Source organism: Podarcis muralis, chromosome 7 (genome assembly GCF_964188315.1).
Source record: "Podarcis muralis chromosome 7, rPodMur119.hap1.1, whole genome shotgun sequence".
NCBI lineage: Eukaryota > Metazoa > Chordata > Lepidosauria > Squamata > Lacertidae > Podarcis > Podarcis muralis.
In genome coordinates, this window is record NC_135661.1 from 44,154,604 (window position 1) to 44,170,176 (window position 15,573).

General features: G+C 45.1%; 1 protein-coding gene across 10 annotated transcripts in view; it reads right to left on the reverse strand.

The window, feature by feature from the left end:
* Positions 1-15,573, reverse strand: part of ZFHX3 (zinc finger homeobox 3) — a 176,311-nt gene that overhangs the window by 58,612 nt on the left and 102,126 nt on the right. For 9 of the 10 annotated variants that reach the window (XM_077931649.1, XM_028739851.2, XM_028739846.2 and 6 more), the window contains one exon: positions 14,198-14,429. The exons of the other annotated variant lie outside the window; for it this stretch is intronic. In XM_077931649.1, coding sequence (XP_077787775.1) covers positions 14,198-14,429 — 232 coding nt within the window. The remainder of the gene's footprint in view (positions 1-14,197; positions 14,430-15,573) is intronic. 10 annotated transcript variants of the gene reach the window in all.

A 15,573-nucleotide genomic window follows, 5' to 3' on the forward strand; every position in this document is an offset into this window, starting at 1 on the left:
CTTATGGCTCTCCACCACACCACCATTATTTCCCACTACTCCCCTACCACTCATCATTTATCCTAAATCTCCCTTTCTGCCCCACTGCTTTGTAACAAACAAACAAACAAGCAAGCATATTCCCTTAATTCCTTTTTAAAAATTGGAGTTTGGAATAAAGTATCTGCACAGGGAACGTATATACAAGGTGTGGCACTACGGATTTGTTACTGGTTTGAATAATTTATTTTGGACAGAAAGCCTAATTTTTTATTGGCTTAAATATGCAATCCAACACTAAACATTAAAATGTGACCCAGTTCATATGTAATACCAAGCCAAACCATGGTTAAGTGTGAACAAGTGAGTGTACAGGTACTCAGAAGAAAAATCACAGCTACTTCCCTGGTCCTACTGCCACTGTACTACCTGGAAGCAAGCCTTAGTTTGGCTTACTGTTATGTCTGAGCCTGGGCTCACAGGTTGTCTCTCCAAACCAAACTGAAAGCAGTAAGCCAAGAACAAACCTTGGCTACAGCTCACGGTTGTGTAGTGAAGCAAATCAGGAGCTTGGAATTGGCTGTAATGCTAAGCCAAACCATCGCTTGGCTCTATGTAGTACAGCAACAGAAAGACTGGGGGGAAAGTGAAGTAGCCACAAGATTCCTCCAAGCACCCACACGCTTGTTTACACTTAGCTACAATTTGCCTTAACATATGTGCAAACCAGGCCTCTACCTGTGCAACTGACACATTTTTGTCAGATGATTACACTTACTTACACACACACACACACACACACACACACACACACGTACGTACCAGGAACCTGTTAGTTATATATTCTCTGCAGTGTTCGAAATTAGCATACCTTTGGCATAGAACACCATCAGTAACTGCTTTAGTGATCTAGTTGGTGGTGTATGGAGAAAGGTTTGCCCCAGGCTAGGCTATGTGCACTGCCAGCCAGAGATTAACACAGAGGAGGAGTCAAAATAGCTGCTTAGCACCAAATTTAAAGAAAAATATCAAAAAGTTCAAAAAATGAAAGCTACCTTGAGGACAGCCTGCTCAAGTCTCAAAGATAATGTTTGGTCTATTTTTAAAACAGGTCTTTAACACTTAGTACAGGGGTCTGCAACCTTTAAGACAAAAAGAGCCACTTGGACCCGTTTCCGAAGGAAAAAAAACTGGGAGCCGCAAAACTTGTCATTATAAAAATAACTTTTTTGTCACTTTTTTATTATTTCTTTGTTTGACCCCTCAGAATTACTCCTCCTCATAGAAATAAACATTAAATTAACAAGTTACCTTTTTGTGTGTGTGTGTTCTTCACTCCCCTTCAAAACAATGACCAGCGTACATGCCCCCTTTCAATGCAGTGACCAGCGTACATGCCCCTTACAATGTAGCGGGCGGGCGGGCGGGCGGGAAGGTGACGTCGGGACGGTGCGTGACTAACGCACGCACCGCCCCCATGCGACGTCACAGCCAGTACAGCGCCCGCCACAGTGGGGAGTGTCGGGGCACACAATGCGCCTCCTCCCCTCGCTAGTATCCGCCCCGGAGCCGCGGCAAAGGTGTAAAAGAGCCACATGCGGACCCCTGACTTAGTAGGATCCTTCTCAGAAGCAAGCAATCCTAAGACACACTGCAAAATCAGGGGGAAACAAATAATTTAGGAAATCAAAATCCAAAGGGAAAAGAGGGTCAAGTGGCAACAAGCCCATCCGTAGCCTGTAGCAAAGGCATGAAGTGTGAGATGTGATGGGATAAGGAGCAGGGGTGCAGGGCTGTTGTGTCAGTTTGACTGCCACTTTTCACTCCTGCCCATCCTCAGTTGTTATCCACAACTATTATTTTGCTATTTCCCCACACACCACAGAAAAGGGCTTCTTCTGGCAGCCTGGCAGCCACCTCCATTAAACACCTAACAGGCCTGACAATAAACAAAGAGAGAGGCTGCTGTAACAAATGTCCTGCCCAGCCATACCCCCCAATCTGTGGTACATGCTCATGAGCTCCATTCCAAGCCAGCAGGCTCATGTAAGAGGGAAACAAGAGGCAAACAGCCTGCACTATGGCTGAGCAGCGGAGGCTGGGAGGGAAAGATGGCAGAGAGATGGAGCCATTTTATTAGATCAGGCAAATTCTAATTTATTCTGCAGAGAGGGAGGCGAGAAAATGGATTCACGCTCAGCAGGCTGACTGCAAAGCATCCAACCCCCATCATCCTCAGATTTTCAAACTCATTGTTTGCCTCTTTTGGCCATTCCTAGCAGCTGTAGAAAAATCAAGCTCCTCCTGAAGACAGGGGGTAGGTGGGGGGAGTGGGCGTCTTATATTTTAGCCCTCAAGGAAACAAATTGGTTGCAGGGTTTTGCTCTGCTGAGTACAGAATCGGAAACAGCCCCCGCCCCCCAGCTCATATTCAGTTTCATGTAATGCCAGACCCCACCCAGAAGGATTCACTGAAAAGGTGCCCAATTGCTCTTGGCACTACATACTTCTAACGGGGTGCTGCACTAATGGTCATGTGGGAAAATCTCCTGCAAAAGGAGTCCAAGGCAGGAGATGTACAGTAAGGATAGCTATACTTCAGCCACACTGGACACTGCAAGAGATGCAGGCACATGCATGTGCGCACACACACATTGGGAGAAACATACATGAACAAACACATACTAGGCATATGTGGGGGCTTGGAGCCTTGGCTGACTGAAGGTCTGCAGTGACTCCACTAAGCACCCCTTGCCCTCTCTCTGCTTCCTATTCATGTCCCACTTCAAAGAATTGGGAAACAGCTTGACATGATGAAACAAAACCAGCCAATCAGGACTAATCTGTTTTTGAATAGTAAAGCCACCATCCATTGGAAAACAAGACTGGGGTCAACCCCCCTTCCAAGAAGGATCAATTGAGTAGACATAGAAGCAGCAGACTCTGCAGGGTGAGGAAAGCAAAGCAACCACGAAGCAAAAATTTGCCATGAGCTGGGGCAAAAGCAGCCATCTTCGAGTCTGGGTGCAGTGGGCGAAGACCCCTTTTGCAGCAATTAGTAGCAGAGGCAATACTTCTTTTGCAACCAGTTCTATGATGAGAGAGGCAGAGCTAATTCTGAGTCTTAGTTCATCTTTGATGAACAGAAGGGTTAATGTAAGAACCATTTCTTTGCAAGGGTAACTCAAGCGACACTGATGTGAATCAATGTTCCTTTTGTGAACACATTACTTGGCAGAAACTGGCTTTTTGTATCCCCCTTAAACGAAGCCAGCAAAACAAAAAAAGGGGGAGGAATGTCCTTCAAACAAAAGGATGAGGTGAAAATAAAGAGAGACTCGCCTGCACTTTATTCTCTTTCATAGAAGCAAATGCATTTGGTGCTTTTTATACATTAATCAATCAATATCACTGACTGTACATCAGCAGTGCAGCCAAGTTATGAACGACCTTTCTGGCAAAGAGGACACTTTTAATGCTCACAAGACTGCTCAGAGCTTTGCAACTTTCTGAATTTATGCCTGCATGATTACCCCTCAGAGGCAGAAGCCTGTTAGCAGAACACCAAGGATGACCAGATTAGAACTTGCCAGTTTGCACAGGCTGGGTGGAGGGAGCTGCCGTGTACGTGCACAGCCATCAATTGGTCTGGGAAGGGCCCTGCCATATTCCAGGAAGCTTTTTTCCATTGGCCAAAGTGGACATACTGGGAGAAGCAACTAGGCTCCATCTGTCTGGCCAACAAGCCACGGCTTGTGAAGGATGACAACTCCACTTTTGTTGCTGGCTAGAGCCACAGATTTGGCGTTCCCCACCTCACACACCTGCAGCCCTGAGTTGCCATCGAAGCCAAGGTTTCAAAAAATAAAATTGCTCCTGTCACCTGGCCTGAGGCAGCCTCTGAGCAGAAACAGGAGGAGCTCTCTTCTTTGACCCGTATCTAAAACCACTTTGGGTTTCTCTGCACAGCCATCTTCCCAAACATAAACTTGAAGAGCATTGCCTTGCACAAATTGGACAACTAACATTTTAACCTGCTCTTAAATCATCAGCAGAAATGGCATTTACCCAGCCCAAGAAGTTCACAGCCAAGCTTTGCTAACAAAACAAAAACAGAGGAAAACCCAAATAGAAGCAGTTACACGTCTTGTGAAAAGGTAACTATGAGATGGTTAGATCTGATAGAAGGCTACAACATGTGCTCCAGATTGGTTTGTTGCAATGTGTTCTATGTGGGCTGACCTTGGAGAAAACTCAGGAACTTGCAGTGGGCAAGTTACCAGACAAGGTTCCGTTTACAGCTCATATAACCAGTTTTAAAACAGCTTGCATGGATTTTCCATTCATATCCAGGCCCAAATCAAGGTGCTCACATTGGTGGTTCAATGGCTTAAACAACTTAGGCCCAAAATATCTGAAAGACTCCCCCTGTCCCTACAGACTTTCTTGGGTTGGGCAGAGGATATGTCCTGAAGTGCAGGGGATGGCAGCCTGGGAGCCCACAGCGGTGTGTCTTGTACTCTTGTATTCTACAGCTTCCACTGTATGTTCTTTACTCTGGCCTTTGACACCATTTTTTTAAAAGGACCCACCCCATTAATCCGATAATTAAAGCAAATTACAGTCAGGTTTTGTTATTGTTGCAGCCCTGGAACAACAGCAGCAGCAACAACAACAACACATTTCTATTTCTATTATGATGAAAAGGAGTCACATGAATACCTTTTTAGCATTTTAAAAACGGTAGACAGAAACATGTTGCTTATACAGTGATGTCACTTTTTCAGAAAAATTGTAACTGGACATTTTAGTTGAAAATATTGCAATATCATAAATCAATTGGGATCTGATTTAGCATGACTGATGTCTATTCAGTAAGTAAGCTAAAAATGCACATTCCGTAATTTTTACATGCTGTACGAATCTCAAACATTTCCCCAATTGTTAAAATAATTTCAACTGAAATATTTTAGAGGGTAGGATCTAGAAAACACTTAACCCTTGTGTACCCTCAATACAGAGGGTTTGCTCTGTGACCAAAGAGAGAGTCCACAGCTTCTGTGAGAGTGCAGCACTTTCCACATCAACTTTCATGGCAAGGATCTCCTAGACAACATCCAAGTTGTGCTGCAGCTAGGGCTGGACTTTGGAGCTGAAGTCTAGGGCCCCGTAGTTGAGGAGGCCACTTGTACAACAACAACGAAGTCCAGTATCAGCAGCACCAGGCCAAGCAAGTGCTTGATAGGGCCCTACTGTGGTTGGTAACAAGAGTCACGGCAGCACCATTTCTGTCTTTTGCTTTCTTTCTTTTTTAATCGTTTTATAGTCAGCCACTGGCTGGGCATGTACATAGTTGCAGGGCTCATCTGGTGATTTTTACTTTAAAATATATTATCCTTTTCTACCACAGTATGGTGCTGATTTCCAAGTAAATGTACTTGGCATCAGGGCAGCAAAAGGAAATTCCAATATATTCCTACAGTCATGATGGTACTATTTAGCAAGTTTAAAATACAAAACTGAACATGGACAGATAATTTTTTTAAGAAAAGAAAACAGGCTTGGAAAACTTTTTAGTTTTAGTTTTTCTCTCACATCAGAGGAATGTAGTAGTAGTTGTAATGTTCTGATTTACAAATGAAGGTATACACATAGCCACCTCACAGAATCATAGAGTTGGAAGGAACCTTAGGGTCATCAAGTCCAACCCCCTGCAATGCAGGAATCTCAAGTAAACCATCCCTGACAGATGACCACCCACTGTGCTTAAAACCTCCAATGAAGAAAAGTCCACCGCCTTTCAAAGGAGTCTGTTCCACTGTCAAACAGCTCTTACTGTCAGAAAGAACTTCCTGATGTTTAGTCAGAATCCCTTTCTTGTGACCTGAAGCCATTGGTACAATTCCTACCATCCAGAGCAGAAGGAAACACGCTAACTCCATCTTCCATATGGCAGCCCTTTAGATATTGGAAGATGGTTATCATATCTCCTCTCAGTCTCCTCTTTTATAGGCGAAACATACCCAGCTCCCTCAACTGTTCCTCATAAGGCTTAGTTTCCAGACTCCTGATCATCTTGGTTGCCCTCTCTGCACATGTTCCAGGTTGTCAATATCCTTCTTAAATTGTGGTACCCAGAACTGGACAAATTGGTGTGTTCTGACCAAGGCAGAATAGAGAGGTACTATGACTTCCCTTGATCTGGACACTAGACGTCTCTTGATGCAGTCTGAAATAGCATTAGCCTTTTTTTGCTGCTGCATCACACTGTCGACTCATGTTAAGCTTGTGGTCTACTAAAACCCCTAGATCCTTTTCAAATTTACTACTGGCAAGTCAGCTGGTCTTCCCTGCATAAGTGTAGAACCTGATATTTGCCCCAATTGAAATTAATGGTGTTAGTGCTGGCCCCCTTCTCCAATCTGTTAAGGACAACTTGAATCCTGATTCTGTCTTCTGTGGCATTGGCTACTCCTCTCAGGTAGTGCTATCTGCAAATTTGATTAGCATTCCCTCAATACCTTCATCCAAGTCATTTATAACTACAATGGGCCAAGGACAGAATGTGAACACACACACAATCCCATTGTAAGGCCATTAAATGTTTAGGGTCTAAAATGACTTATTTGTACCTCTGCTTCTAGGAAACAATGAGAAGGGCACCCTCCCTACACTAGGTTTCAGAGAACCACTAGAGCGGCCAAACTAGCATGGTTGATTTGATTTGATAAGCTACTAATATGCCTATATCTTCTTCTCTCCCCCCCCTCTCTCTCCAATCCTGGAATCCATACAGTCACCTTTCCCCTTCCCCAGAATCCTTACACCAGGAATGAAGGAAGGAGGAAGGGCCCCTGGGAGGTGGCCTGGAAAGCAGAGGCAGCTGTACTAGTCAAGTGGAACAGACAGGCACTGCCTGCCTGCAAAGGCTGGAATTAATGCTATTGTCCTGCCACAAAGGCAGCAGCAAAGCAAGCAGTGGAGGGCAGAGGACAAGCCCAGCCCAGCAACAAGCCAAAGGATGAAGGAGGAGAATGACAAGAAATTAGGGAGAATCTTCTTGGTCTGGTCTAGGGCAGGGTGGTAGTGCCTAGAAAGATACCAGCTTTTACCTAGAGAGCCCAGAGGTCAATCATACATGTTTCATGTGAATATGCTAATGTGCTAGAAGAGTATGTTCAGGACACTCATGGGCTGGAGCATTAGCTACAGAAGAAACAGGTATGGGTGTTGTATTCCGTCAGGCACCAGAAGGCAAAGCTAACCAATCTTTTAATTTATTGGCTTCTGGAAGTTTGGCCTGGTGTATCCAGTGAGCTACTCATTAGCCAGCATGATAAGGCCAGCATGCAACAGCCTGGAACTACAAGTGGCTAAAAATGTTTTCAGATGTCACTGGACTGCAAGGAGACTCACTTCAAAAGGATTTGCAAGCTGAAAGTGTAACCATGCCACATGCCAGAAACACTTGCTGAAAAAGAAATCTCAAATACAGGAGACAGAAAGAACACATCAAAGCCTGATGCCCCACCACCACCAGGCACATATGCCTCCAGCCCCAAACTTGAGAACAGGTGATGCATGAATTGCTTCCTGACTGGTAGCAGACCACAGAAGGAGCACAGAAGGAACCTATTTAACATGGGAAACTATTGGGAAGGGCCTGTGCTCAGTGGTGCAGCATCTGCCTTGCATAGAGATGTTCCCCAGGTCAATCCCTGGCTCTCCAGGTAGGGCTGGCAGAGCTCCTACCTGAAATCCTGGACAGCTGCTGCCCTCGGTGGAGACAATACTGAGCTAAATGGACCAGTGGGCTGACTCAGTATAAGGTAGCTTCCTAACTGCCTTATTCCAACTTAGACTATTTTTTCATCTGTCTGGCAGTGGCTCTCCTGTGTCTAATGCAGTGAAGGTCTTTTCAGCCACCTGCTACAAGATCCTTTTATTAAACGGTTGGACCTGGAACCTTCTATGTGCCAAGCAGAGTCTACTACTGAGCGACAACCTCTCCACATACTGAATCCGATCTCCCAAAGGTCTGAGCAAATTACAAAGCAGTAGGGGGAACTGATTCTGTATTTGAACATTGTCTATCAACCAAGGCTTTCAAACCCTGTGACCACCATGTGGGGTGCTGCCCTCTGTGCCCTGCAGTTTCTGCTGCAGGTTGGGAAGATGTATATGGGCCTGCGTTCCTTGGGCAAGTCATCCAATGGGGACAGGAGAGCTTTCAGAGGCTTTGCCTCTGCACAAAAGGGCAAGATAGCATCAGAGACCCAGCCAGGCCAAGTCAAACCTATGTTGTGGCTGGCTGCTAAGCACAACACGTGAAAAGAACCAGGCCTGTGCAGCAGCAGCAGCAGGAGGAGGAGGAGGAGGAGGAGGAGGAGGAGGGATGCCTTTAATGATGAGAAGCAGCCAGCAGAGGGACCCCAAATCACTGCCAAGCTTCCCAGCTCAGCAATCTGGCAGCTGGCTGCTCCTTGTGGGCTTAGGATGCAGCTGAACAAGGAAAACATTCTGGAACAAGTCAGCAGCTGGAGCTTCCTCTCTTGCTGCTTAATGAAAGCCATGAGCGGCTGATGACAAGTGTCTGGTGGAGCAAGCTGGAGGTTTATGAGATTCCTGCCACGTTTCAGAGCAACTGCAGCATGCCTTCACTCTGCCTGCCACAATCCTGCTAACCACTTCCTTCCTGCCAGGCGCTCCTGCTAGAGACTTTCATTAACCCAGTGCTTGGTGTGTGTGTATAAGTTTATACTACACCCTCAAGGGGCATGAGAAAGTGTTTCCTTGAGCAAAACAGAAAATGAAAATGATTAAGCTCTTCATATCCTTCATCATCACCTCCTCTACCCACTGGGCACAGCTGCCTCTCTTGCCTCCCAAATCACAAACACATGAGGACAAATGAAGTTCTTCTTCTGCCAAAACCTCAGCACCTAGAACCTGGTGTGAGATGTAAGTGGTGACATTTGACTCCAATAGAGGAAGCTACCCAAAAATGAGGGAACTGATAAAAAGGAAGTTGAAAAGGAAAGTAAAGAGGGTCCAATGTTTCTAGAATGCTTGGGGATTGTACCAATACACTCTACTCTAACAGAAGTTAGCTAGAATGTATACTGGGGGTCAGGGCTAAGAGGATGCCAGTGTGGTTAACCAGGAAAATCAAGAAATTATTAGGAGGCAAGAAGGCTTTCTTCAGAAAATAGAAGTCTTGCCCAAAGAATCACAAACTTTGGCAAAAGATATTCAAACAGACATTAAGTAATGCAAAAAAGAAAGAAAGAAATTTGAGGAGCACATTATGTTTTCAGCAAAGACCAGCTACATAAAAACTCTTTAAATACATTAAGAGAGGAGACAGGCTAACAAGGTAGTTGGACCTTTGGACAACAAGGAAGCCAAAGGTGTGCTAAAGGAGGAAAAGGAGATTTCAGAGAAGGTGAATTCTTTGATCTGTCTTGACAGTGGAAGATGTAAGTCATATCCTTGGTGCCTGAACTAACTCTCAGGAAGGGGGTCTGAGGAACAAAGGCGAACAGTGGTAATAAGTCACAAGGTTCTATGTCTTATTGACAAATTAAAAAGTGACAAATCACAGGGTTTGGATGCACCAGGCAATTTTAAAAAACACTTGAATGTTAAATTGCTGATTTTCTAACAAAACCATGTAACTTGAAGGGTAAGGACTGTTGCTTAGAGCAACTGCCTAGCATGCAGAAGGTCCCAGGTTCAATTCCAGATAGGGCTGGGAAATTTTTTTGCCTGAAACCCTGGAGAGTCATTGCCAGTTAGAAAAGACAAGGCAGCTTCCTATGTCCGTACGGTTAGCCTCCAAGCCTGAGGAAAGTGGCCAACGTTACACCAATTTTTTAGAAGGGATCAAGTGGAGATCTGAGAAAATACAAGTCAGTTAGCTTAATGTCTGCTCCAGGAAAACTGGTGGAAATCATTGCTAAAGATAGAATTACGAAGCATAAGGAAGAACAAGCCTTGCCAAAGCAGAACCAGCGTGGCTTCTGGAAGCCTAATTTCTGTCTCACAACCCATTAGAGTTATTTGAGTGTAAACAAGCATATAGACAGAGATGATCCAATTAATTTTGGTCATAACCATACCATGCATTTAAAGCACACATGGCTTCCCCCAAAGAATCCTGGGAACTGTAGTCTACCTCTCACAGAGCCCCAATGCACAGCACCCTTAGCAAATTACAGTCCCTAGGATTCTTTGGGGAAAGCCATGTGTAATGTGTAGTGTCAATATGACCATTGTGTACTTAGACTTTCAAAAAAGCTGTTGATAAAAGTACCTCACCAAAGACTCCTGAGTAAGCTTAGCAGTCAGATTCTCTTATGGACCAGGAATTGGTTAAAGAATAGGAAGCAGAAGTGCCCTGCCCCCAAGGATCAGTATCAGGAACTGTGCTTTTTAACTTGTTCATAAATGGCCTGGAGTTCAGGGAAAGCAGTGAGGCGGTGCATGACAACCAGTATGCGGACCTAACAAACTTGAACAGAAAGGGATTGCTAGGAGTTCCAAAATGAACTCTCCAAACTGGGTGAATGGCATTTAAATAGAAAATAAGATCCAACATAAGGAAGGGTAAAGTGATAGTCAATGGAGCAAAAAAAATATGTAACTTTACATATGCACTGATTAAGCCTCAACTGGCAGTGACTGATGAGGTTCTATGATGTCAACCCTGTGTGTGACAGTTATGAAAGGTAAATTCCACGTTAGGGATAATTAGGAATTAGGATAATTAGGAAAGTGGCAACAAAACTGATAATATCGTAATACCTTTATACAAATTTATAGTGTGACTGCGCTGTGTGCAGTTCTGGATGCTTCACCTTGAAATGGATTTTGCAGAGCTGGAAAGGGTTTAGAAAAGGGCAACAAAATGACCAAGTGGTTGCAGCGCCTCTTCTATAAGGAAAGATTACAATATTTGAACTTTTTAAAGATTTTTTTTTTAAAAAAAACAATTAAGGGAGGACATGACAAAGGTGTATAAAACTATACATGGTGTGGAGAAATAAGATAGAGAGGTGTTTCTCCAGAATACTAAAACCTTGGACCATCCAATGAGGCTGGAAGATTCAGGACAGACAAAACAAAGCACATAACACGTACTTGAACTATGGAACTCACTCACACAATAGATTGTGATTGCCACGAACTTGGATGACGTTAGAAGGGGTTTAGATAAATTCACTGAGAAAGCTGTTAAGGGCTACTAGTCATGATGGCTACTAGTTCTTCCTCCACTGTCAGAGGCAGAAATCCCCTGAATACCAGTGGCTGGGAATCACAAGTGGGGAGAGTGCTGCTGTGCTCATCTCATCTTTGTGAGCTTCCCATAGGGTGGCCACTGTGAGAACAGGATGCTAGACTAGATGGGCCTTTGGTCTGACCCAGCAGGGTTATTCTTGCATTCTTATGATTCAGGCTGTGATTAGAAGTGGTGCTGAAATAATTATATTCACCACAATGAATTTGCTGTTGTTTGCTGTCAAATGAAGGGACTGCTGCCATCCCTCCTAGCAGAGCCTTGGAGGAAATCCGGGAGACTGTTTATGGTTGGCTAGGACAAATGGACAGGCCCTTCTGCATACGGCAGCATTCCGTCACACAGGAGAATGGCACTTAACTGAGCCAAAGAAGGCAGGGAGTAGGGAAGCCTACAAAGGCAAAGGCAAATGCAAAGGAGGCCTCAGAAGTCGAGCAAAGGGAAGATACATTTGATTCTCCTTAATTTGGGCCAGGATGCGGGTGGCACTGTGGTCTAAACCAGTGTTCCCCAACCTTGGGCCTCCAGCTGTTTTTGGACTACAATTCCCATCATCCTTGACCACTGGTCTTGCTAGCGAGGGATGATGGGAGTTGTAGTCCAAAAACAGCTGGAGGCCCAAGGTTGGGGAACACTGGTCTAAACCACAGGGCCTAGGGCTTGCTGATCAGAAGGTCGGCGGTTCGAATCCCCGCAATGGAGTGAGCTCCCATTGCTCGCTTCCTGCTCCTGCCAACCTAGCAGTTCGAAAGCACGTCAAGTGCAAGTAGATAAATAGGTACCACTCTGGCGGGAAGGTAAATGGCGTTTCCATGTGCTGCTCTGGTTCACCAGAAGCGGCTTAGTCATGCTGGCCACGTGACCAGGAAGCTGTCTGCAGACAAACACCGGCTCCCTAGGCCAGTTAAGTGAGATGAGCGCTGCTACCCCAGAGTCATCCATGACTGGACCTAACGGTCAGGGGTCCCTTTACTTTTAATTTCGGCCAAGATGCTAGAGAAAACTTATTGAAAAATTCCTACGATATACCTGATAGCCCTTTACAAATAGGAACAAAAGAATAGCCCTGCTGGATCTGGCCAGTGGCTCATCTAGTCCAGCTAGTGGCCAACCAGATGCCCTAATGGGAAGCACACAAGCAGGATCTGAGCACAAGAGCACTCTCCCCTCCTGCAGCTTCCAACAACTGGTATTCAGAAGCACAAAGCATCCAACAGTGAAGGTAGAACATAGGCATTATAACTAAGAACCATCAATAGTCTTATCCAACATGAATTTGTCTAATCTTCTTTTAAAGCTGTCCAAGTTGGTGGCCATCACTGCCTCTTGTGGGAGCAAATAGTTTAACTTTGAACTGTGTAAAGAGGTACTTTCTTTTGTCTGTCTTGAATCTTCTAACATTTCTGCTTCATTAGATGGCTCTGAATCCAAGCAGTATGAAAAAGATAGAAAAATATCTCTCTCATTACTTTCTCTACTTCATGCATAATTTTATACATTTCTCTACTCATCCTTTTGTTCTAAACTAAAAAACTCCAAAGACTGCAACCCTTCTTCTTGTATGAGGAGCATTCTAGTTGGCCTTCTCTTTTTCTAGTCAACAATATCCTCCTTGAGGTTAGGGAACCAGTACTATCTATACACAGTACTCCAAGTGTGATCTCAACATAGATTTGTATAACAGCTGGATGATATTAGCAGTTTTACTTTCAATTCCTTTCTGAGTGATGCCTCACATGGCATTTGCACTTTTCACGGCTGCTGCACACTGGATCTGTTTTCTGCCACTCTCTCTCTCTCTCTCTCTCTTAGGTTCTCATTGAACCTAAGCAAATCTGATTTGAAAACTTTATTTTATTTTAGAAAACAAATGCACCAACAAACAAATTGGAGGATAGGCCAGTTTGAATTGGAAGGGGCTTCTTCCACACTTCTATAGCATTAACCTAACCCACCCTCCTATCATTAATGCCCCTGCACAAAACACACTACAAGGAGCTCAGTCTTCTCTACCACGTTAGATGGGGGCTGAGTATGGGGCCAATACATTGCCTCCAGTGGTGTAGCGTGTTTTGCCAGCCCCAGGGGTGTGCGCGTGCGCACCAGGGACAGTTGGACGCAGAGTGTGAACAGAGTCTGCTGCGCCAGTCCAGCCCTCACCACCAATGTGACCCTACCTCCACCAGAGCCAAGAAGGGCAGCGTTGCATCGCCTTCCCCTGGATCATCCCAGCCTTGAAAAGTGGCTTGGGGCTGGCAGGGCGCCCTTCGATCCCAGCCTCACAAAGTGAATCATTCAGATCAGATTCCAGCTTTGCAATGCAGGACGGAGTGAGGAGCCAAATGCACAGTGTCCCTCAGAAAAATGCGCCCAAGGCCATCACCCTGACAGCCCTCCACGCTACGCCTCTGCCTCCTTCCCTTGCCACCCCCACTGCCTGCACATAATCCTTACTTCCTGGAACCTGCCAGGTTATGGCACAGGAGGGTTGGTGCTAATGTAATCCCAAAGGAAAAGGAGCAGACAGCAGGCAGTAAGCAGTCTCTATAGATCATAAAACAACTCATGAAGGCCAGCTGGATGCTTTCCTTACAACAGGAGAATGAAATGCAAGTAAGATTTCTACAACACTAGTCGCACACATCCACTTCAAGGCAACTTGGCTGATGTTGGTCCCACCAAGCAAGCAGAAAGTCAGTGCAAACCGTTATTCAGCTAGACAAGTGTCTGAGTGCTGGGCCAAAAATCCAGTCACAATCCCAGTGCTGCCTTCCCAACTGCAGTCATGAACGGAGGCCAACTTGTTCCTCACCTTCTGAAATTGAGAGAGCAACACCCTGGTGTCACTGAAGTAGACACATCTCACTGTAATGGCAGAAAGAAGAGCTACACTTTGCTCATGTGAGAAATACCACTCACCAGCATCAGGGGCGGAGCACTTCTGGATGGTGAAGATCTGGCCCAAGTCCTCCTCTTCTTCGGGAAGGCCCTTCTGTAGGCGCTGCAGCTTACGCAGACTCTCACTCCGTTGGTGCTTCATGGAGCGAACATGCTGAATGAGATTTAGTTTGGCCTTGGTGGAGTAGTTACATAGGACACAGTGGTAGAAGCAGCTTTCCCCATCAACTCCACTCTCATGATGCTGAAGGTGCTGCAGAAAGGAAATGAGAGCAAAAGGTCAGCAATGAGGACCAACTTACACAAACTCCAGGGCAAAACTGAGTGTGTCAAAATCCTGGGGACCTCAAAAGGCCAAGTGGGGGCAGGAGAAGGCAGACTTTCCCACACTCTCTTCATTTCAATCATAAGAAGCATATTTTTAAAATCTGAATTTCAAAGACAAACTCATCGTTTGTCACCTAAAAGACTAAAAACGACTTGCCTTTAAAGGATCCCCTTTTTATTCAGGAGTTTCTCTTGCTAAAAACATAATTAAAACTCATGCTGAAGTTAAGCGTGTGTTAATACACACACACTCCTCTCAAAAAGCTAGGAAGGCATACCAGACCGTTAGCCATGTCAGCCTGTTCAGCAAGTGCAATAGTCTTTTAGCGTGTTAAGGCTAAAAGATTTATTCTGGCATATGTTTTTCCGGACCAGAGTTCACTTTGCATGCCTGATGAAGAAAGCAATTCATATCAGAATGTAAGAGCCCTGTAGCAGAATCAGGCCCATCTAGTCCAGCACTCTGTTCTCATAGTGGGCAACTAGAGGCACCAATGGGAAGCCCACAAGCAGTACCCTGAATACAACAGCATTTTCTCTACCTGCAATTTTCAGCAACTGTTAAAAATGCATGTTGGTTTAGGAACTCTCTGCAGCACCAGTGGAAAACTGGGCTTTAATCAATCCACCTAACAAGCAACCCTATCACTCTTGAAGAAAGAAGTGCCTCTTGCAAGCAAAACAAGCTAAATTCCAAACTAAATCCCCAATCGGGTGGGAAGGGGGTTGCCACAGAAAGATGCATGTAGATTCGTCTGCAGCCTGTCTGCCCCCTGGAACACCTCCCTGACACTTAAAGTGAATGTGTAACACAGCCTCTGAGAAGAATAGGCAATCAAAAACTGTGTCTCTCTGGGTGATTGCCCACACCTCTGAAGGTGCATGACACAGGGAGTTATGGGATCGGTCCAAAGACCCATCTAGTCCAGAACCTTTTTATCACACTAGCCAACCGGATGCCCTAATGGGACACCTGAAAAACAAGAGCACTCTCTCCACTTGCAGTCATCACTGCAGCCTCACTGGAGTCATCATGACCTTTTTTCCTAAACTAAATGTTCCCAAATGAT